Genomic DNA, 22,821 nt, shown 5'->3' with positions numbered 1-22,821 from the left:
TGAACACTTCTTTGGGAAAAAAACAAAACTAAAATTTAATATCACTTCGTGTAATGGTGCGCAGGGGTTGGGTAACTGTGCGCATGGGGGGGTAACTCCTCAATTTTTTAGGTGTTAGTCCAAAGAATGTCTTAGCCAAAGTTATAATGTAACTGGCCAAATCTGCTTCAACTGAAGGTGCAAATGTGGGGGGTCTACCCATTCGAACCTCTGTAGAGTTTTGAAGAAGCTTCTTCCGAAGTGTTGACTCCGGAATGCCAAATCTCCTTGCAGCTTCTCGTACTGGCTTCATCTCTACTCGAACGCAATCCATTGCTTGTTGCAAATCCTCCTGGCTGTACGACATCTTAACTGAGGTCCTCTCATATACCCTTGGCATCTTGGTCTGAAACATACAAAATATGATTAATTTAGAAACAAGACATGGATTTATATGGAGGGTATTTGTGCGCAGCTTGCTATTTAATTGTATAAGGGGGAATGGTGCGCACCCGCGCACTATTGCCCAGCTGAAAAGCGCACTATTAACCGAACAGCAATATTATTATGTTTTTAATTTTTAAAAATAGTTTTAGTTATTTTAAAAATATGACACTTGGATAGAAAAATTTACTAGATTTAAAGCTTTAATTTAACACTAAGAACAAAAAAATATATAAAGAAATGTTAACTTACTGTCTTATTTTCTGACTCCTTAAAATAATATGAAAATCGCCGGGCAGCAACAAGTGAACTTCACAGAAAAATCAAAATAAACAGAAGCACGTTGTTGATGAATTTTAGTTTCCGCAACGTATCCGAGAGCGCAGCACTTTTCGGAGTATCTCTAGCTCTTATCAGTTTTCTAGTATAATGGTGCGCACCATTACCCGCTGCGCACCATTACCCTGCTCTCCCCTAATACCCACGTCCTCTCCTCTTTCCTCCCTCTCCTTTTTCTCTCCCTCCCCTCCTTTTCTCTTCTCCTTCTCTCACTACCTCTTCTCCCCTCTCTCGCCTTATTAAGTAGATTCCCCTTCCCTCCTTGACTTTTCTCCTTCCCTCCTCTGATTATGACGAAGGGAGGTAAGGGGAAAAGTACCTCCCTCTCTTCCCCTCCTACCATTCTCTATGCAAGGAGGGGAGAAGGAGGAGAAGAATACCTTCCCCTTCTTCTCCCCCCGTCCTGTCTTAGGGTAAGGAGGGGAAGAAAAACACCTCTCCTTCTCCCCCTCCCACCGTTCTCTGTTAATGGAGGGGAAGGGAGGGGAAATGCCCTCTCCTCCCTCTTCTCTGTTAATGGAGGGGGAGAGAGGGAGATGAAAATGCTCTTTTCAACTCTCTTATTTATCTTTCAAGTTCTTTTCATATTTAAATTAGCCTCCCCCGTATATGATGATATTATAAATTGTGTTCCTTTTCACCTTTTCTTCTTCTACTACCTTCTTCTTCTTCTTCTACCTCTTCTTCTTCTTCTTCTTCTACCTCTTCTGTTTCTTTTCCTTCTTCGTCTTCTTCTCCTTCGTCTTCTCTTTACCCCTCTTCTTTTTCGCCTTCCCTTTGTTCATTACTTTTTACTCCCAAGATTATGACAAATAGGAAGCTTTTTCAAATGACTTTAAAAGAAGTCCTCATAGCAAGTGAGGTGAACTTCAAATGTACGAGTGCAATGGAATAAAAAGAATTACATATCTATACAATTTGGTAAAACTTGATCCTCAAAATGGCCTTCTTTTGACTCTATTATTGTATGTCGCTTTGAGGGTTTGAGCCGTAGATTTCAAAGCAAACCTCTAAATTAGCTGACTTTGGTTTTTTTCACCTTCTTCTCCTCTTGATCCTCTTCTTTCTCCTCCTTCTCCTCATCCTCAACTTCACCAAGAAATCCTTTTAGGCTGAAATCATCAAGAGCTTTTACCATCACCATTCAATCTGACTGATGAGAATCTGTTCCCTGTGGAAATAAATCGCAAAGTGCTTAGTCAAAAGTCAAAATTAATCACGGAAAAAAGCCATAAAGCCCATCTCAAAACCCTACTGTGCATTACAGCCAAGAGGATGTCAAAAAGTGTTATCTCATCACTCATAGGTACATAAGTTAGAAAGAGAGAAAAAGGGAGGGAGAGGGAGGCAGGTAGGAAGAGAGAGAGAGGGAGAGAGAGATGGTAGATGGAGAGAGAGAGAGAGAGGGAGGCAGGTAGGAAGAGAGAGAGGGGGAGAGAGAGATGGTAGATGGAGAGAGAGAGAGAGGCAGGTAGGAAGAGAGAGGGAGAGGAAGAGAGAGAGAGGGAGAGAGAGATAGAGAGAGAGGGAGAGAGAGAGAGGGAGAGAAAGAGGGAGAAAGAAGAAGAAAGTGAGGGAGAAAAAATATGGAGAGAGTAGAGGGGACCCATGACTTCACGTGACGTGAGGTGATGGTGTGTTTAGTAGCGTGTAGTCGGCTACAAAACCAAACTTATGAAAATTAGAAACTAGAGATCCTCTCTTGTCTCTATCACTTTCATAGGTTTGGTTTTGTAGGCGAAAGATATACTACTTTGCGCACTTATACCTGCGCAAGTAATCCGTAACCCAAACCTTCCTTTCTCCACACAGGTCAGTCTATCCTGCGCATACTGCGCAGAGAACTTCAAGTCACGCGCAGAGCTAGAGGCGCACATGCGCACCCACTCAGTTGGCGGCACGGCAATTAGTACTACCAATGTGGTAGTGCCCAGGGGCGGAGAGGGAGGGAAACACAAGTGTAATATATGTGACGAGATCTACCCCACGCCTACGGGACTGGCTGAACATAAGCTGACCCATTGTAAGGTAAGATCCATTGTCAGTTGACCCATTGTAAGGTAAGACCGAACATAAGTTGACTCATTGTAAGTTGGCCTATTGTAAGTTGACCCTTGTAAGGTAAGACTCATTGTAAGGTAAGTTGACCGTAATTTGACCCATTGTAAGGTAAGACCCATTGTAATTTGACCCATTGCAAGGTAAGACCTCATTGTAAGTTGACCCATAGTAAGGTAAGAACTGTTAAGAAGACCAGTGGCGTAAACCCTTAGAGCCCGTTCACACTTGTCCTCAGGGAAAAAATCGTGTCGCGTGTAGTGAAAACAGTTGAAGAAATGGATGACAGAAATGACAAGTATGAAGCCTCAAGAAGCAGAAATGTGGACAACTATGCCAAAACCGTAGAAGAAATGGATGCAACAAGAGACAGGAATGAGAAGCATAGAGATAAATATACAGAAGACATAGATTATAGAGACAAGCATAATCCTGCGCATACTGTGCAGAAAATTTCAAGTCACGCGCAGAGCTCGAAGCACACATGCGCACCCATTCACTTTACGCATATTATATATACCTGCGCAAGTAATCCTTAACCCAAACATTTGTTTCTCCACACAGGTCAGTCTATCCTGCGCATACTGTGCAGAAAATTTCAAGTCACGCGCAGAGCTCGAAGCACACATGCGCACCCATTCACTTTACGCATATTATATACCTGCGCAAGTAATCCTATTTTTTGTTTGTAATATACCTACTTAAATTTTTCCATCTGCCTAAAATTTGGAGCATCCACTCGAACCACCAACCTATAGATCTGAAGTCCAACGCGTTAACTACCTACGGGAATGTCCTTAAAAGGATTATGAAATATCTCACAGTTAAATGTTATCCAATCGACTCTTTTTTTTTTGGTCACACTAGTAACGAAAATGTTACACGTTTTGGCGAACCTATTCAAGAGTCAAAAATTGTGTCCCACTAGTAACGAGTAACGGTTTACGTTCTCCTACACCACTGAGGTTGGCTTTTAGGTTTTGCTCAAGTGGAACTCCGACCTCCTGATGGGGCTAAATAATTCCTCCCTTTGTTTCTTACCCTACCAGCCTAACCACACTCTTATATTTAATTATGGAAATTTATATTATTTCAGCGGCCCAAGAAATCTCTCTCTTCTCTCCTTTTATTAAACATTTATTCATTTTCAGTCTCCTTTTTTACTTTCCTTATCCTATAGGAAGGAAAGTAATGTAATCGGGTCAAATTTTCGATGGTCAGTTTTTAGTGCCAAAACAAGTTTTGAGGTCCCTAGAGCCTAAATCCAAAGTTTCAGCCATTGGTCTGTGTGTGTGTCTGTCTGTTCGTCTGTGTGTCTGTCTGTAAACAAAATATCTCGATAACTGTCAGATATGACAAGGATGCGATATGAAACTTTTGGTGAAGATCGGTGCAACGCTTGGCGGCATTTTGGCCGCTTTTTGGCGGTTTTCAGCTATACTGACTAAACGGTTAGAGATATTGTAAGAGTTACAATAGATGAACAATTGAACACCCAAAGAAACATCATTCAACAGGATAAGGAAAGTCGATTTTTCTCTCTTTCTTCCTTTCTTTTAATTTTTCATATTAATGTAAAAAATAATGAAAAAGGCAGAAAGAAAGAAGGAAAGAGGTTTGCTAGTATTGGACAGCTGAGAAAAAGAAAAAACAACTGGCCAATCTTAAAAATATTTTATGTATGTGAGAGAGAGAGAGAGAGAGAGAGAGAGAGAGAGAGAGAGAGAGAGCGAGCGAAAGAAGGAGAGGAAAGAGAGCGAGAGAAAAAAAAGGAAAGAGGGAGAGAGAATGCCAGAAAAGTCAAAGGTCTACATGAAACAATCTCTGAAAGCTTTGATGAGAGAGAGAGAGAGAGAGAGAGAGAGAGAAAGCAAAACAAGGGAGCTTTTAAAATAATTGTAGCTAGGCTGTTAGTAGAGGTGTGATGGATTTTTTAATCTGAAAGGCAAAAGAGCAAAAAGAAAAAAAAAAATCACTAATTTTTCCCAGAAAGCACAAACTATGGCGGAAGGTAGGTACATAGGAATATGAAAAAAAAAAAAGAGAGGAGAAAGAGAAGAGGGTGACAAAAAGAAGTAGAAGAGGAAGAGGAGGAAGAGGAAGAAGAGGAGGAGAAAGAGGAGCAGGAGGAGGAAGAGGAGGAGGAAGAGGAGGAGGAGGAAGAGGAGGAGGGAAAAAGTGAGAGAGAGAGAGAGGGAGAAAAGTGCTAAAAGCTCCCAGCTTTGATGAAAACAATAATAATAATATCTACAATTCTACATACCTACATAGGTATACAACTAGATTGAGAGAGCTTTTTTTTCAAAGGTTAAAAGGAACAAAGGAGGAGAACAAGGAGGAAGGAGGAGAAAAAGGTGGAAGAGAAGGAGGAAAAGGATGGGGCGAAAGGGAGAAAAAAAAATGCAGGAGAACGAAGAGGAGGAGAAAAAGGAAGAAAAAGAAAGAAGAAGCAGAAGAAAGAAGTTTAGAAGACGGAGGAGCAGAAAGAGGAATAGCAGGAGAAGAAAAAGGATGGGAGGAGGAGATGACGAAGAAGAAAAAGAAGAAAAGGAAGAAGGAGAAGAAGAAGGAGAAGAAGAAAAGGAAGAAGGCAAAAGAAGGAGGAGAAGAAGAAGAAAAAGAGAAAGAGGAGGAGAAAAAGTCACCCTTCCTGGCTTACAAGGTGTGCAGGTACCCATCAGTTTTATTTTAGGTGTCAAAGACAAAATGCTGGGGGGGATTTTTGAGGGATTTTCGGAGGTAAATGAGCCGTAAGATTAAAATCCCCTTCTCTACGAAATGATAAATTTCCCTCGATCAAGTAGGCACTGGAGGTTTTAGCTAGGAATTAATCTAGCTTTCTTTGTGGTGAACCAAGTCATTTATACCGTAATGATGGGAATTTTTCATGACTGTCAAAATGGCAAGACAACCGAAATGTAAAGAAAAAGAAGCTTTGAAATTTGATAGATATTTTTTCGGCTTTTTCTTCTTCTCTTCTCTTCCTTTCTTTTTTCCTCCTCATCCTAATTTTTCGTCTTATCCTACTCCTATACTTCTCCTTTTTTTCTCTGCTTCTCCTTCTTCCTCGTGTTCTTCCTTCTCCTAGGCCTCCTGCTTCTTCTCTTCATCTTTCTCTTCTTCTTCTTCTTCTTTTTCCTTTTCTTCTTCTTTTTCCTTTTCTTCGCCTTCTTCTTCTTCCTCGTCTCCTCCATGCTTTTTCCTCCTCCTGTTTCCTTTTCTAACTTTTCACAAACCCCAAGAGACTCCTGATTGTACCCTGAGGACTTGGGCAGAACTCCCGAAAAAGCAACATTCCCTTAGAAAAACACTTTCTGTGGAAAAGGAAACTTTGAAAAGAAATAGACTTTCTGTTTTTCTTCTACTTCTTCTCCTTCTTCTTCTTCGTTTTCTTCTTCTTCGTCTTCTTCTTCTTCCTCTTCTTCCTCCTCCTCCTTCTCTTCTTCTTTTAGGAATATACCTACTTGATTAGTTACTCAGGTAATACATACCAGTAGGTAGGTACTACGTAAATCTAACTTCCCATTTTAGTAAGTACCTATACAACAAGTTTACACCCTTTGGAGTCTTTGAACACCCAAAAATGGTGACTTGCAAAAAGTTAGTCAGGTAGGTATTTACCGAAAAGACAGGCTGCAGGTTCAAGAGGTAAGAAGACAGGCTAGGCTGGGCTGCAGGCCATTTTCTCTCCTAAAAAGTAAAGTAGGTAGTGCAAAATGTTCTCTGAGGAATTCCCCCCCCCCCTGTTTGGGATAGAAAATAAGAATCTATGAAAAAAGAACACCGAAAAATCTACGAAAAAGAACGCAAGAAAGAAAGGGGAAACCATCTATCAATATTTCATTCCGTTTTCTCTTTTTCTCCTCTTTTTCTTCTTCTTTTCTCTCTTCTTCTTCTTTTTCCTTCTCTTCTTTAGTTTTTCTCTCGTAATTTATGACTTCAGGAAGGAAACCAGAATTTTCTCTTAAAGTCTTGCTGCTACGGGGGTTTCTTTTAAAAATGAGAAAAGAAAGACTTCCCATTTTTTTTTTTTGTTTTTAGATTTTCAGTTTCAGTTTTTAGACAAGAAGTAGTATGTTAGTTGGGTAAAAATACCTATGTAGCTGGGTATCCGGTGTAGAATAGAATAGAATAGAACTACAAAATAGAATAGAATAGACTAGAATTGAAGATTGAAGGGAAGAGAAGCATGAACGGTGCCTTGTAAGCGATAGGTCACGGGTTTGATTCCTACCCGGGCCGAACTGTAGGTATCCTAAAGTTCGAATCTCTCTCTCTCTTTCTCTCTCTCTCTCTCTCTCTCTCTTTCTCCTCTTCCATTTCTGTGATACTTCATTTCCTCTCCTCCTCTCTCCCCCTTTCAGTTCTTTCTCTCTCACTCTCTCACTTATTATCTTTTACTCTTATTTTACTAAGTCAAGAAGAGCATACATTAAATAACCTACTTGCTCTCTCTCTCTCTCTCTCTTTTTCTCTCTCTCTCCCTTCCTCTCTCTCTCTCACCTCCCTCTATCCATGTTTTTTGAATTGTATACTGCTTGCATTTCCCTTCTAACATTAAATTAGTATAATTTTCTCGCGTTCTACCTAACCCTCCTCCCCCTCCCCTCCCTCTCAAGCTCTCTCTCTCTCTCTCTCCTCCCTCTCAAGTTCTTTCTCTGTCTTTGTCTGCCCACCTCCTTATGTCCCTCTCTCTCCCTTTTCTTCCTAGTCTTCCCCCTTTTCTTCAGTCTTATCTCTCCCCTTCTTGTCTCTTCTTATAGTCTTTCCATCACGCTTCCTCTCTTCCCATGTTCCCTCTCCTAAGTCTCCCTTCTCTATCCTCTTCCTCCCTCTCTTCCTCTCTCTCTCTCCCTCTCTCTCTCTAGTTTTCCCGTATACTTATGACCTATTTTTCCTCCCTTTTGGAGTTGAAACAGTACATTAAGCAAGCTTTAATTTTTCACCTGTGGTTTTTAATGGGGGCACCTGATGTTGAGAGGGAAATTATATGAGGAGGAGGAGGGAGGGAGAGATGTATAATGGGGATTTTTTTTTCTACGAAGAAGATTTTTTTCCCGTATGTTTTGTGTGAGTGTCCGAGAGCATACTGGAATAATAGTACATTAAGCAAGCTTTAATTTTTCACCTGTGGTTTTTAATGGGGGCACCTGATGTTGAGAGGGAAATTATATGAGGAGGAGGAGGAGGGAGGGAGGGATGTATAATGGGGATTTTTATACGAAGAAGATTTTTTCCCCGTATGTTTTGTGTGAGTGTCCGAGAGCATACTGGATACTGGAATAATTATACCTAAGTAGATACTGGATTCTGAAATAATTAGATTAGCCAGTAGGATATGTAGGTACTTGAGTTATTTTTCATGTAATGCAATTTCGTGTGTGCTTCTGTGCTTTTCTTCTCCTCCTCCTCCTCCTCTTCTTCCTCCTCCTCTTCCTCCTTCTCCTCCTCCTCCAAATCGAACCCGGGTCTCCCGCGTGCAAGGCGAGCGCAGTGACCACTACGCCATGGGAGCTGACTAATCTAGTGAAAGTGAACTCTTTTTTTGTGAATCTGAAAACATCCTCACATTTTTCGTCGGTATACTCGTACAGCATTAGCACGTGACCCATGTTACGTCACGGAAAATTGATCATAACTCGAGATCGGTTTAGAATTCGACAAAATTCCTCTCTTAACGCACATCTAGAACATATTGGGAATATACTCAACAAACTTCAGCTTTCCATTATTAGCTTAGGACAGTGATTTCCAATTAGCAGCCCGCGGGTTACGTATTTTAGGATGGGCCCCTCGGGCTTGATTTTTGCTCTTTTACATTGGGGTGGGCTCCGAAAATGGAACATCCACCCCCGTTCCCCTGAAGAAAATCCTGGGCCTGCCCCCTGTAAATGTGGCCAGTGAAATACCTGCCAGTGTAGCATGTGGCCCGCATACACATGGAAGTTGGAAATACCTAGCTCCTCCTCCTCCTCCTCCTCCTCCTCCTTCTCCTCCTCCTCCTCTTCCTCTTCCTCCTCCTCCTTCTCTTCCTCCTCTTCCTTCTCCTCCTCCTCCTTCTCGTCCTCCTCCTTCTCTTCCTCCTCCTCCTTCTCTTTCTCCTCTTCCTCCTCCTTCTCCTCCTCCTCCTCATTTTTTTCATTACACATTAGAAAGGTACCTCCTACTCTAATTTTCAAATAGAAGCCAAGATTAGCTCATCTAGTGGTATTAGCTTTAACAAGAAAGTACAGCCTATTGGAATCGGGTCGAAATTTCAGAATCGAAATGTGGGTCCTGTGTTTAAGAGTAACTTACTTGGTGAAAATTAGAATATAAACTGAACTCGATCTTTAATAATCACTGGCCACCATTCTACACATCTCTCTTCTCATAACACAAACAAAATTCAATCATATCCATAGCGAATAGGAGGCTTTACAACTCTTCCTGATGATGTTCTTATGAATTACAGGCAGAGTTATAGGTAGTCAACTCATCAAAATACCACGCGAAAATCGCGAAATAATATGACTTCCCCAGCAGCGCCAATCACTCCAAATGGGCATGAGCGCAAAATGATCAAAATCTAGCGCAAATCTATTCTTTCTACGATGAGCGCAAATAGGTACTCCAAACACCCAAGTTTACGAGCGCAAATGATTTAGCGCAAATCTATCCATTCTACAATGAGCGCAGGACCGCAAATGATCCATTTCCCCTACCTCTCAAAGCTAGCCGACACACTTGGCAACACAGCAATAATAGCAATGAGAGGGAGAGAGACAACGATTAAGCAATGGTTTCTTGAACACATAATAAATTGAGCTAGATGATGATCTACAAATACTTTGATTTTTTTTTTTTTTTTTTTTTTTTTTTTAAGAGGTTTGACAGAGGGAACTGTAACTCTAGGGTCTTATCGTCCCGAAATCGGAGAGAGAAGGAAGACAGGATAGGAGAAAGCCAGCCGTTCCGAGAACGAACATTATCCCATCAGGATAAAATCCGCCCCGGGCGGGAATCGAACCCGCGGCCTAGCGCTTACGAGGCAGATGCACTACCAACTAAGCTAACTAGGCTGGCTGTTCTGAATAAATTTAGTCATTCACTAAATAGCTGGCCTCAATGTTTGATCAGTTTGAACAACATCTACACTTAGGAGAAGATCTGTGTTGTAATCTGCTCTCTCTTCTCTCCCCCCCCAGGCTCCGCCACTGCTTCAGTGCATCTTCTGTTTCCGTCAGTTCCACTCCGCGTCTGAACTTCAACTTCATCTGCACGAGCACACTGCCGGCCCCCTTCAGTGCCCCCTATGCCCTAAGACGTTCCGTGTACAGTTCCTACTGGAGACCCATCTGACAACGCACCATCCCGCACTGGTAAGTCCGTCCACCCACCTGTGTGCCCCGAGTGGCGGTACTTGTTCAGAAGTCACGGCAATGAAAAAGAAAGCTCCTTTTTGTGTTTAACCTAACCCTAGGTAATTATTCAGAAGCTACAATGAAAAAGAAAGCTTCCTTTTGGGTACTTGGTCACAAGTCACGTCAATGGAAATTTGCTACAAAAAGGAGCTGTCACAAATGAGCAGTGACTCGTATTATAGGGTTAGGGTAAACACAAAAAGGAACTTTTTGTCAAGAGATTTGATAGAGGGAACTGTAACTGCTATTGCCAGATGACCACCCATGCGCGTGTTTACGCGCAACGTTGCTTATTATTATTATTTTTTTTAAGAGGTTTGATAGAGGGAACTGTAACTGCTAAGATCTTATCGTCCCGAAATCGAAGAGAGAAGGAAGACAGGATAGGAGAAATCCAGCCGTTCCGAGAACGAACATTATACCATCAGGATAAAATCCGCCCCGGGCGGGAATCGAACCCTCGGCCTAGCGCTTACAAGGCAGATGCCACATGCGCTAACTAGGCTGACCCTTTCAGTTTCAGAGATGGAAATTGTAAGGAAACGAGATCCTGCGCGCGTTGCATTTCTGTGTAAGATTGTGTTTCGTGTTGTAGAGAGCGCCACAGTCTCAACTAGGCTTTGCCTTTAGGATGATAACGACTGAACGATTTCCAATTTTTCTTTCCTCTTCAGCTATCCGCCACTGATGCTCAAGGTCAAGGCGGCGATGCCAAACCTCCCGCCCTCTCTCCATCCACCCTCAAATCTCTACACATCTCTTCACCCACCAATCAGAACCCTCTATTTTCTTCTTCGTCCAATCAAAATGCTCTATTCTCTTCATCGTCCAATCAGAATGCGTTATTTTGTGACCTGTGTGACCGGAAGGACTTTCTGAGTGAGCCAGAGCTGGCGGCCCATAGGAAACTGCACCTGAGTAAATCCACTGGAAAGGTAAGGGAAAGAAATGAATTCCAAGCCGGGTCTTTAATTGAAAGTGTAGAGGAGCTCCTTTTAAGGTAGAAACATGCTAGCATCACGTGACGTCACGCGATAGTAGTGTGGCTGTCCTGAACGAATTTACCTACATTGTTATGAGAAAACTTTGAACTACATGTATACGTCTTTCTGACTCCCCATGACTTCACGTGACGTGAGGTGATGGTGTGTTTAGTAGCGTGTAGTCGGCTACAATACCAAACTTATGAAAATTAGAGAATAGAGATCCTCTCTTGTCTGTATCACTTTCATAGGTTTGGTTTTGTAGGCGAAAGATATACCACTTTGCGCACGTAAGATACCACTTTGCGTATACCTGCGCAAGTAATCCCTAACCCAAACCTTCCTTTCTCCACACAGGTCAGTCTATCCTGCGCATACTGTGCAGAAAATTTCAAGTCACGCGCAGAGCTAGAGGCGCACATGCGCACCCACTCAGTTGGCGGCACGGCAATTAGTACTACCAATGTGGTAGTGCCCAGGGGCGGAGAGGGGGGGAAACACAAGTGTAATATATGTGACGAGATTTACCCCACGCCTACGGGACTGGCTGAACATAAGTTGACCCATTGTAAGGTAAGATCCATTGTCAGTTGACCCATTGTAAGGCAAGACCGAACATAAGTTGACTCATTGTAAGTTGGCCTATTGTAAGTTGACCCTTGTAAGGTAAGACTCATTGTAAGTTGACCCATTGTAAGGTAAGTTAGTTGACCGTAATTCGACCCATTGTAAGGTAAGACACATTGCAAGGTAAGACCCATTGTAAGGTAAGAAACATTGTAAAGTAAGACCCATTGTAAGGTAAGACCTATTGTAAGGTAAGACCCATTGTAAGGTAAGACCTATTGTAAGGTACCAACCTCAGTGGTGTAGTGGTTAGCACGGTGGACTCTGGATCTGGAGGTTGGTGGTTCGAGTCCAAGTCAAGTCATTAAATTTAGCGTAGTTTATTTAGCGAGGAAGGACATTTGTGACAAGCATTTAATGCTCAACACAATTAAAATTCCTTTTCTCCTATTGTAAGGTAAGACCCATTGTAAGGTAAGAAACATTGTAAAGTAAGACCCATTGTAAGGTAAGTTTGCTTCAGTGGCGGATATATAAGACCTTGTTTAGACTGCGGGAGTAAAGGGACTTTTCAGTCTCATTCTGGCAGGATAAACAAGGTATATTCTATTCTATTTGGTTTACAGTACCAATATTTGGTTCACCCAGTAGGCATATTTGTTTGAAAGAGAGAGAGAGAGAGAGAGAGAGAGAGAGAGAGAATAGCGCTCTAGGGAGTCTAGGGGAAGAGAAAAAAGTGAGACCAAAACAGTTTCACGTAAGGAAAATAAACTTCTACTTTTTTTTTCAAGAGGTTTGACAGAGAGAACTATAACTGCAAAGGTCTTATCGTCCCGGAATCAAAGAGAGAAGGAAGACAGGTCGCAGGTACAATGTTGCCCGGAAAGAACACTATCCGAAACGGATAAGGTTCGTTCTCGGAACGGCTGGCTGTCTCCTATCCTGTCTTCCTTCTCTCATCGATTTCGGGACGATAAGACCTCCGTTGTTACAGTTCCCTCTATGAAACCTTTAAAAACAAGTTCCAGGTTGGTAGTTCGAGTCCAAGTCAAGTCATAAAATTTAGCGCATGAAACGACATTTGTGACAAGCATATATGCTTAACACGATTAAAATTCCTTAAAATGCCCTTTCACTCCCCCAGGCCTCTCCTCGTACACCTGCTTCGTGTGTCTCACCCAGTTCACGGCCGTGGGAGGCCTCCAATCTCACATCCGTTGTCATGGGCCGTCCGCTAGGAGTTATGAGTGTGTAAGATGTCCGGCCCGGTTCTTTTTCAAGGCGGAACTAGAGAACCATAGCCTCGGACATAAGGAGGACGGAGGCCGCGCGAATTATGAAAAGGTGAGTTCGTGAGAATTCGTACAAGTTCGTAAGAATTCGTAAAAGTTTCTTCATAAGAATATAATAGAATAGGATAGAATAGAATAATATTGAAAAGAACAGAATGCAATAGATTAGAGTAGAATACAATAGGAGAGAATAGAGTAGAATAGAATACAATAGAATTAGAATCGAATAGAATAGAATATAATACGATTAGAATAGAATAGAATACAATAGAATAGAATTAGAATAGAATAGAATATAATAGAATAGAATTCAGAGGTTTTTTTTTCAAGACGGAACTAGAGAACCATAGCCTCGGACATACGGAGGACGGAGGCCGCGCGAATTATGAAAAGGTGAGGAACGAAAAGACTTAAAATGAAGATATGTAAAGTCTTCAGTAACTGCTTATACGAAGGTTAAAATGAAATAAAGTTTAAAAAATCGTAAGCCTAGTTAGCTTGGATAGTAGCGCGGATGCCTTACCGTTAGATCGCGGGTTCGATTCACACTTGGAGCGAAATTTATTCTAAACAGAATCCTAAACAGTAGCTTCCGTAGCCTAGTGGGTATCACACTAGGCTTAAAAAACGTAAGCCTAGTTAGCTTGGATAGTAGCGCGGATGCCTTACCGTTAGATCGTGGGTTCGATTCTCACTTGGAGCGAAATTCATTCTAAACAGAATCCTAAACAGTAACCTCCGTGGCCTAGTGGGTAACACACTAGGCTTGCATGCCGGAGGTCCCGGGTTCGATTCCCGGTGGGGTCGAAGTTTTTTCGGCTCCGTGCTTGGAGTTCGGGGAGCACTCAGGGTCGTGTGAACAATTGAGTGGCTACTTTAATCGAGTAGCGACCAGTGGCGGCATTACCAGTGTAAAAAGATTCGTGAAAGATGGAAATTGATTGCAAAGGAGGCACTTAGTAATGCTGTGATATCCACAAAAGTTGTGAAAAAGCTCTGCTTTGCCACGAAGCTTGTGAGATTTGATTTGATTTTTTTTTTATATCAAATTTTTAAAGTAATCGTGATACATTTTTTATCCGTGTTCACAGATGTCGAACTACTTCCACTACCAGAAGTCCCTCCAACAGTACCAACAAATGAAGGAACAACACCAACAACAAAACTACAAGAGCCAACAGCGAACTTCGTCCAAACCAACCAACTCGGAGTCACAAAAACCAACCAAAACGGAAAGCCAACAACACAGACCTAATTCGGAAAGCCATCAACACAGGTCTAATTCGGAAAGCCAACAACATAGTCAGGGAAGAAATGGTGTAGACGAGCACACAGACAAACACAAGGAAGTCAAAAGAAGAAAACACAGTATGGATAGCAACGAAAACAAATATGGCAAAACAGTTGAAGAAATGGATGACAGAAATGACAAGTATGAAGCCTCAAGAAGCAGAAATGTGGACAAATATGCCAAAACCGTAGAAGAAATGGATGTAACAAGAGACAGGAATGAGAAGCATAGAGATAAATATGCAGAAGACATAGAATATAGAGACAAGCATGTCAAAATGGCAGGCGATATGGATTAAAGGTGCAGATAAGGGAGTAAGGCTCCTTTGAATCAATCGTAGTTCGCGATTGGAACAAATAGGTTCAAAGGATTTGTTCCAAACGCACACTACGATTGATTCAAAGGAGCCTTACTCCCTTATCGGCATTTCTTGCTTGTTCAAAGCTTTGCTACTTAGGTATAATTTAAGGCGCCTTGCGCACTAAAATCAACTGTTGCTTCCTTTCTGAACGAAGGCATATCTTACCCTTGACTGGAAGGCTGAAAGGGAGTAAGGCTCCTTTGAATCAATCGTATTGCGCGATTGGAACAAATAAAAGGATTACCCTTGACTGGAAGGCTGAAAGGGAGTAAGGCTCCTTTGAATCAATCGTATTGCGCGATTGGAACAAATAAAAGGATTTTTTTTTTGTATCGCTCCTGTGTTATCCATTTCTGACAAGTATATACTGATGAATTATACATACCTACCTACAAATCATCATATTCTATTCTTATTCTTCAACAGTGTTGCCAACTTCTCCGGAACTCCGTCCAGTGGTGCCAACTTCACCTCGTCCCCCAACACCTTCTCCAACAGCGCAACGTTCACCACCAGTGTTGCCAGCTTGAAGGGAAATTTCGGGAGCGAGCGAAGTGAGAGGGGTTTTGGTGCTCACTCTCGCGAGGATAAGAGGAGTGAGAAAGAGTTGAGGAAGATGATGGAAATGATGAGAGGGGGAGGAGGAGGAGGAGAGAAGGCGAAAGCGTTCCCTTGTCCTCAGTGTCCGGTAAGTAAATAGAATAGAATAGAACACATTTTTTTTTAAGAGGTTTGACAGAGGGAACTGTAACTGCTAAGGTCTTATCGTCCCAAAATCGAAGAGCAAAGGAAGACAGGATAGGAGAAAGTCAGCCGTTCCTAGAACGAACATTATGCGTTCAAGATAAAATCCGCCCCGGGTGGGAATCGAACGAGCGGCCTGCCATGGTTCTTACAAGGCAGACGCTCTACCAACCAAGTTACCAAGCTAACTAGCTTTTGTACATTCTTTTCAAGATGCAATGAATTATCTGCCACATTGGACTATTACCATTTTTTACTTTCCTTAACCTATAGGAAGGAAAGTAATGTAATGAAATACTTTCCTTAACCTATAGGAAGGAAAGTAAAGTAACGAAATGCCAGCCTAGTTAGCTTAGTTGGTAGTGCGTCTGCCTTGTAAGCGCTAGGCCGCGGGTTCGATTCCCGTTATGCGTTCAAGATAAAATCCGCCCCGGGTGGGAATCGAACGAGCGGCCTGCCATGGTTCTTACAAGGCAGACGCTCTACCAACCAAGCTAACTAGGCTTTTTAGAGTAGTCTTTTGTACATTCTTTTCAAGATGCGATGAATTATCCGCCACATTGGACTTTACAAGATTCTGTGTCCTAGAATGTCCCTCATAAGATGGGCGAAAAGAGACGTAACTATTACCATTTTTTTACTTTCCTTAACCTATAGGAAGGAAAGTAATGTAATGAAATACTTTCCTTAACATATAGGAAGGAAAGTAAAGTAATGAAATACTTTCCTTAACATATAGGAAGGAAAGTAAAGTAATGGAATACTTTCCTTAACATATAGGAAGGAAAGTAATGTAATGAAATACTTTCCTTAACCTATATAGGAAGGAAAGTAAAGTAACGAAATTTACTCTTTTTTTCCAATTTCTCTGTCTAATAATTACCAACCTGTTTCTCTCTCTAACAATCCACCTGTTTCTTTCTCTAACAATCCACCTGTTGCATTCCGTTTCTTTCTAACAATCCACCTGTTCCATTCTGTTTCGCAGCTCAGTTTCGACATGGAGGAGGAAGCACAGACACACGCACAGTGTTGCCACTTGGTCACGGTACATGAGTGTAGGCTGTGTTGTCAGATCTACCCGGACGGGGGGGCGCTCCAGGCGCATCTCATTGAGCATACGTTTGAAGGTAGGTTGAGTATTTTGGTTGACTCAGTATATTTGTGTGTGTGTGTGTGTGTGTGTGTGTGTGTGTGTGTGTGTGTGTGTGTGTGTGTGTGTGTGTGTGTGTGTGTGTGTGTGTGTGTGTGTGTGTGTGTGTGTGTGTGTGTGTGTGTGTGTGTGTGTGTGTGTGTGTGTGTGTGTGTGTGTGTGTGTGTGTGTGTGTGTGTGTGTGTGTGTGTGTGTGTGTGTGTGTGTGTGTGTGTGTGTGTGTGTGTGTGTGTGTGTGTGTGTGTGTGTGTGTGTGTGTGTGTGAACCTCTCTCTATATATAGAATAAATAGTGTGTGTGTGTGTGTGTGTGTGTGTGTGTGTGTGTGTGTGTGTGTGTGACACCCCTATCCCTCTCCTCACACATTTATCACCAAACTTTTGTTTTTGTATTCTGTATATTTTTTTTTATTTTTATTCTTAGCCAATAAATTATTTGTACATTTTTTTTTTTTATTATTATTTTATTTTGTACAGTGAGATCTGTAAATATTGATGTTTGTTTCAGGATCTGAACATGAGACTTTCTCTTTAACGCGTTATTTATTGTTTGGTTTTAAATGTATTATTTAATTGTAAATATTATTAAACTGTACACATTAACTTATTTAATTTGCAAACATATTTTCAAATATTTATTGTTTCTTTGGGAATATATACTTTGTACATTTTTCTCTGGTTATAAACTTATCACTACTCTTTTGACGAGTTTCATCATATGACTAAATCAGAGATTTCACTAGATGTTTTTAATCGTCCAAAAAGTAGCAATTTAATACATATTCATAGATTTCAATGAGGTAACTGGGATTTTGATTAAAATATTTGTAAACATATTTGACTCATTTACTTAAATTTGTTGTTTACAAATGCAGGAGGTATTGACTATTAGGTCATTTTTCCAGCATCCCAGTATTTTTCTACAATATCTTACTCATTTAATCCAGAATTAATCATTTAATTACCATTTTTGGACCATTAAATTCAATCTCTAATTAAAACATTGGTGAAAAATGGAATCGCAAACATATTTAGGTATTGTTTGTAAACATTTGTTGATGTTTTCAAATGTCGGACACTGGGCCATTAGGTCATTCTCCCACTTGTAAACATATACTCTGTACATTTTATTTGTTGTAAATAACCTCATTATGTTATCTAGTTGAAATCTCAATATTATGTTTCTTGAACATAACAAGCATGAATGTTTAAAGCAGAACACACATAGTTAAAACTATAAAATAAAATTATTATTTATTAAATAAATACCTGTGATATGTCTTTTTATTTTATGAGATTTTAAATTTCTGAGGACTGAGATTTAACCCAGATTGCTATCTGGGCCTTCTGGAAGGCCAGAAAGGCAAACAAAGTTCTCTTACTTTTCGATTTTTCTAAAATTTTCCGCTTTATTTCAAAAGATACGGCCACCTAATAAGATTCTTTTTTTAAAAAAGAGGTTTGATAGAGGGAACTGGAACTGCTATGGTCTTATTGTCCCGAAATCGAAGAGAGAAGGAAGACAGGATAGGAGAAATTCAGCCGTTCCGAGAACGAACCTTATGTCTTTAGGATAAATTCCGCCTCGGGCGGGAATCGATCACAACGGAGTCTGGAACCTCGTTGATTTGTTTATTTTCTCTTCGGGCGAGACTAGGCTAGGGTCGATGGTCAGTTCTCCGTTGTGGACGCCTAGTGAGAATTAAGTGGTAAAAAACGCCTATGGCGTTAATCTCATCTACTGGTTACCATCCACTTGAGAGTCTATTCTTACCTGTACTTCTTCTACCGAGGCTGCTAGCACATAGGTCAGCTTTTTATTCCAGCCTCGTTCATACAGTAGGGGCGAGTCCATTTTAGCCTCACATGGGTCGCAGTGTATCCAGCGTTTTTGAATAGGAGAGTAGATCTGAAACCAAAAGGAAAGTTAAGAGAAGTAAGGTCCAGTACCCGGGACCTTCTGCATGGCAAGCAAGCGTTCAAGCGTAATTAATACCAGAAAGTAACCCGTTGAAATATTTGCAATAGGAAGGACGAGTGCAATTTTTTTTGTCGATGGTGGGATTCGAACCCGGGACCTTCTGCATGGCAAGCAAGCGTTCAAGCGTAATTAATACCAGAAAGTAACCCGTTGAAATATTTGCAATAGGAAGGACGAGTGCAATTTTTTTTGTCGATGGTGGGATTCGAACCCGGGACCTTCTGCATGGCAAGCAAGCGTTCAAGCGTAATTAATACCAGAAAGTAACCCGTTGAAATATTTGCAATAGGAAGGACGAGTGCAATTTTTTTTGTCGATGGTGGGATTCGAACCCGGGACCTTCTGTATGGCAAGCAAGCGTATTACTAGAAAGTAACCCGTTGAATGAAATATTTGCAATCGAAAAACGAGTGCAAATTTTTTGTCGATGGTGGGATTCGAACCCGGGACCTTCTGCATGGCATGTAAGCGCGTTACCACTGGACCATTGATAGAACCTGCGGTGGACTTTTCTGGAAGAGACATTAGAAAAGGGCGTTAAAATAGAAACACACTATCACGTCACGTGACGTGAGGGCAGTCTGGTTATCATGAACGAATTTACCTACTATATTATGCGAGAACTTGAAACCTTATCTTTCTGACTACCCATGAGCTCACGTGACGTGAGGGAAGTGTGGATACTTTGACTTCCACTGAAGCTACGGGTTTGGTTAGGGCGCTGAAGTCTAACTTCCATTTGATAGAACCTGCGGTGGACTTTTCTGGAAGAGACATTAGAAAAGGGCGTTAAAATAGAAACACACTATCACGTCACGTGACGTGAGAACAGTATGGCTATCATGAACGAATTTACCTACTATATTATGCGAGAACTTGAAACCTTATCTTTCTGACTACCCATGAGCTCCCGTGACGTGAGGGTAGTGTGTTTCTACACCTTTAATAAATTAAAGAGTTTTATTCAGTAGAAGCTAAAATCCCAGTTACTGAAAACCTTGGAAGTTATAAAAATTAGAACCTATTTTTTTTTCTTTCTTTCTTTGGGGGTAAGTATTCTTCATTTTTGGCTATAAACTAAACGCCCAAAAGTTAACTTGATAAGGAGAACCAAAAAGGCAGATATATTTTGCAGAACTTCAAAAGATCTTTGAAGTTCTGCAAAATATATCTGCCTTTTTGGTTCTCCTTATCAAGTTGACCCACAGAACTTATATATAATGACTGCTGAAACCCTCCAAGAGATTACCCAAAAGTTAAGCAACGCCGGCCCCATCCTCTATCAGGACGGGTGACACTTACCGGTTCGACAGAGATAGACCATTTTCCAATCCCGCTCTACTTTACGGAATACATTCTGAGTGGAATACACCCCACTAGACCAGGTTGTAATCAGTGGCGGTTCATTACTAGTGAAATTAGTGGTGTGTCTATTCTTAAAGTAACCATCCGTCACTGGTGAATATTCTAGACAGAAACTGAAAAAGTAGAAGAAGAAGATTAATAAGAGAAAAGAAAAGTAAAAATGTAAATGTAGTTTCTTTGTGTTATTATATCACAACTTTGGTGCTCATTGCAGCATTGTAGGATTTTCCCAATATCTCAATACAATAGCCGCAGGTTCTATCAAATGGAGGCTAGATTTCAGCGCCCTAACCAAACCCGTAGCTTCAGTGGAAGTCAAAGTATCACATGCAATATACGAAGATGGACACATAGAATGGACAATATCTAGTGACAAACGGGAAGAAACTAAAATATTCAATAGCCCGGGACAAGGTAAGTTTTGACAGAGGGAACTGTAACTGGTAAGGTCTTATCGTCCCGAAATCGAAGAGAGGAAAAAGATAGGCGAAAGCCAGCCTTCCGAGAACGAATCTTATCTGTTTAAGATAAAGATCAGCCCGGGCGGGAATCGAACCCGCTACCTAGTACTTAGAATCAAACCCGCAGGTTCTATCAAATGGAAGTTAGACTTCAGCGCCCTAACCAAACCCGTAGCTTCAGTGGAAGTCAAAGTATCACATGCAATATATGAAGATGGACACATAGAATGGACAATATCTAGTGACAAACGGGAAGAAACTAAAATATTCAATAGTCCAGGACAAGGTAAGTTTTGACAGAGGGAACTGTAACTGCTAAGGTCTTATCGTCCCGAAATCGATGAGAGGACAGGGATAGGCGAAAGCCAGCCTTCCGAGAACGAATCTTATGTGTTTAAGATAAAGATCAGCCCGGGCGGGAATCGAACCCGCTACCTAGTACTTAGAATCAAACAAAGAAGATTTTACACTCTAAAAAACTTATGGAATAAACCAGGTCACTGGCTGGTGGCTGGCAGCTTGTCTTTATTTCAATGTTGTTGGTACTTGTTCAGAACTAAATGTAGGTACTTGTGCAGAAGTCACGTCAATGGAAAATTGCTTCAAAAAGGAACCGTCACAAATGAGCAGTGATCATTGTTATTATAGGGTTAAGTTAAACACAAAAAAGAGCTTTCACAATTTGACCAGTGACCAGTGTTATTATAGGGTTAGGTTAAACACAAGAAGGAGCTTTCTTTTTTTTTCTGTCGTGGCTTCTGAATAATTACCATATGTTTTTCTTCTTTCAGGGCCCCTCCTCACTCTCAACTCCCTGTCGTTCGCCGAATCTCGTCACCTCACCATCGAATGTAAACTGACCCTAGGGCGTGGCTGCAACGCTTGGCAACATGCGCAGATATTTCGGCAGAGTCTGACAACGTCGCATTCGGCAGAACCGAGTCCGTTCCAAATCATCGTGCGCGTTTAAATCGCTAGGTCGCGGGTTCGATTCCCGCCCGAGGCGAAATTTATCCTAAAAATATAAGGTTCGTTCCTTCTCTCTTCGATTTCGGGACGATAAGACCATAGCAGTTACAGTTCCCTCTGTCAAACCTCTTAAAAATCAAGGAAGTTTTGTCTGATATTTTTTTAATTTATCCTTACTCCTTATGATCCTTGTATGTACTATGTACATCAGTAAAAAGAAGGTACTTGTTCACAAGTAACATCAATGAAAAATTGCTACAAAAAGGAGCTGTCACAAATGAGCAGTGACCACTTGACCAGTGTTATTATAGGGTTATACCAGTGTTATTGGGTTAAACAGAAAAAGGATCGGTCACAATTTGTGTAGTGACCATTGTTATTATAAGGTTAGGTTAAACACAAAAAGGAGCTTTCTTTTTCATTGTCGTGCCTTCTGAATAATTACCGAAAAAAAGGTTAGAAAAATATGTACAAACTCACGTGTTTTGCACGAAATCATCATCGCGGAGTTGAAACGTGAACCCTGGCTGGTCGCCACTGGTTTCCCCCCTGTCCAATCTCCATTCTAGAGACCCCGAGGTCCTTCCCCCCATCTCACCCTCCGGGACTGAAGGGGGTGTTAGGAATTCAACTAGTTCGGATATTAGGCAGTGGGTTAGGTATTGGCGACGGTTTGGTGATAGAGATGATTGTCTGAAAAATATAGACTAGAATGTACCCCGTTTATACGGCGCAGTGGGTTAGGAATTGGCGACGGTTTGGTGATAAGGTCGATTGTCTGAAAAAGAAAACATAATAAGGATGTTAGGAATTCAACTAGTTCGGATATGAGGCAGTGGGTTATCTCCACTCTAGAGACCCCGAGGTCCTTCCCCCCATCTCACCCTCCGGGACTGAAGGGGGTGTTAGGAATTCAACTAGTTCGGATATGAGGCAGTGGGTTAGGAAGTGGCGACGGTTTGGTGATAGAGATGATTGTCTGAAAAAGAAAACATAATAAGAATGTTAGGAATTCAACTAGTTCAGATATTAGGCAGTGTGTTAGGTAGTGACGACGATTTGGTGATAAGGTCGATTGTCTGAAAAAGAAAACATAATAAGGATGTTAGGAATTCAACTAGCTCGGATATTAGGCAGTGGCTTCAAACCCTTTTTTTTTTTTTTTTTTTTTTTTAAAGGATAGATCGAAGGTTCGGTTCCCGCCTGGGACGGATTTTATGCTGAACGGATAAGGTTCATTCTTAGAACGACTAGTTTTCTCTTATCCTGTCCTCCTTCTCTCTTCCCTTTCGGGATTGTTAGGATGATTAAACCTCTGGTGTTCCAGTTTCCTCTATCAGACCTCTTAAAAAGGGGGAAATAATGTTGGGTGGAAGAGCTCAAGTGAAAATCCTGCCAGCCAGCCTAAAAAAAAAAAAAAAAAAAAAAAAAA

The 22,821-nt window shown here is 41.3% G+C and overlaps 4 protein-coding genes and 2 long non-coding RNA genes across 6 annotated transcripts; 4 read left to right on the top strand and 2 right to left on the bottom strand.

The window, feature by feature from the left end:
- Positions 1–254: 254 nt before the first annotated feature.
- Positions 255–891, bottom strand: LOC113471802. Its single transcript, XR_003394357.1, has 2 exons — positions 676–891; positions 255–385 (listed from the first exon to the last, which is right to left on the bottom strand). It is a non-coding gene; the product is annotated as an uncharacterized LOC113471802 (long non-coding RNA).
- A 700-nt stretch (positions 892–1,591) lies between these two features.
- On the top strand, positions 1,592–11,905 carry LOC103519924 (zinc finger protein 423 homolog). Its single transcript, XM_026831231.1, has 7 exons — positions 1,592–1,624; positions 2,575–2,790; positions 2,884–2,900; positions 3,059–3,263; positions 10,008–10,181; positions 10,898–11,158; positions 11,564–11,905. Exons 1-7 carry the CDS (start codon positions 1,592–1,594, stop codon positions 11,798–11,800), a joined length of 1,143 nt encoding a protein of 380 aa, XP_026687032.1. The 3' UTR covers positions 11,801–11,905.
- Positions 11,906–12,921: 1,016 nt separating this feature from the next.
- On the top strand, positions 12,922–14,654 carry LOC113471803 (G-box-binding factor-like). The gene is made up of 2 exons (XM_026831230.1): positions 12,922–13,117; positions 14,157–14,654. The coding sequence occupies exon 2, from the start codon at positions 14,157–14,159 to the stop codon at positions 14,652–14,654; it is 498 nt and encodes a 165-aa protein (XP_026687031.1). The 5' UTR covers positions 12,922–13,117.
- Positions 14,655–15,144: 490 nt separating this feature from the next.
- Positions 15,145–17,128, top strand: LOC103519923 (zinc finger protein 423-like). Its single transcript, XM_026831229.1, has 3 exons — positions 15,145–15,405; positions 16,450–16,625; positions 17,122–17,128. Exons 1-3 carry the CDS (start codon positions 15,334–15,336, stop codon positions 17,126–17,128), a joined length of 255 nt encoding a protein of 84 aa, XP_026687030.1. The 5' UTR covers positions 15,145–15,333.
- Positions 17,129–18,351: 1,223 nt separating this feature from the next.
- Positions 18,352–22,082, bottom strand: LOC103519922 (peptide-N(4)-(N-acetyl-beta-glucosaminyl)asparagine amidase; the record flags this gene model as incomplete). Its single annotated transcript, XM_008485010.2, is given in 4 exon segments — positions 18,352–18,522; positions 19,255–19,358; positions 19,897–20,072; positions 21,870–22,082. Coding segments are annotated over 4 exon segments (664 nt in total), but the record flags the coding sequence as incomplete, so codon positions are not given.
- LOC113471801 lies at positions 20,548–21,373 on the top strand. Its single transcript, XR_003394356.1, has 2 exons — positions 20,548–20,706; positions 21,212–21,373. It is a non-coding gene; the product is annotated as an uncharacterized LOC113471801 (long non-coding RNA).
- Positions 22,083–22,821: the final 739 nt, after the last annotated feature.

This window comes from Diaphorina citri, unplaced genomic scaffold (assembly GCF_000475195.1).
Source record: "Diaphorina citri unplaced genomic scaffold, Diaci psyllid genome assembly version 1.1 scaffold3035, whole genome shotgun sequence".
In the NCBI taxonomy this organism is placed as follows: Eukaryota; Metazoa; Arthropoda; class Insecta; order Hemiptera; family Psyllidae; genus Diaphorina; species Diaphorina citri.
Note: the sequence above shows the minus strand (reverse complement) of the source record. Positions and strands in the feature narration are given on the sequence as shown.

Coding starts and splice junctions, on each gene's coding strand:
- LOC103519924 (XM_026831231.1), top strand. CDS start 1,592: ATGACTTTAAAAGAAGTCCTCATAGCAAGTGAG. Junction 1,625..2,574: donor AAGTCCTCATAGCAAGTGAG/GTGAACTTCAAA, acceptor TTCTCCACACAG/GTCAGTCTATCCTGCGCATA. Junction 10,182..10,897: donor CAACGCACCATCCCGCACTG/GTAAGTCCGTCC, acceptor TTTCCTCTTCAG/CTATCCGCCACTGATGCTCA.
- LOC113471803 (XM_026831230.1), top strand. CDS start 14,157: ATGTCGAACTACTTCCACTACCAGAAGTCCCTCCAACAGTACCAACAA.
- LOC103519923 (XM_026831229.1), top strand. CDS start 15,334: ATGATGGAAATGATGAGAGGGGGAGGAGGAGGAGGAGAGAAGGCGAAA. Junction 15,406..16,449: donor TCCCTTGTCCTCAGTGTCCG/GTAAGTAAATAG, acceptor TCTGTTTCGCAG/CTCAGTTTCGACATGGAGGA.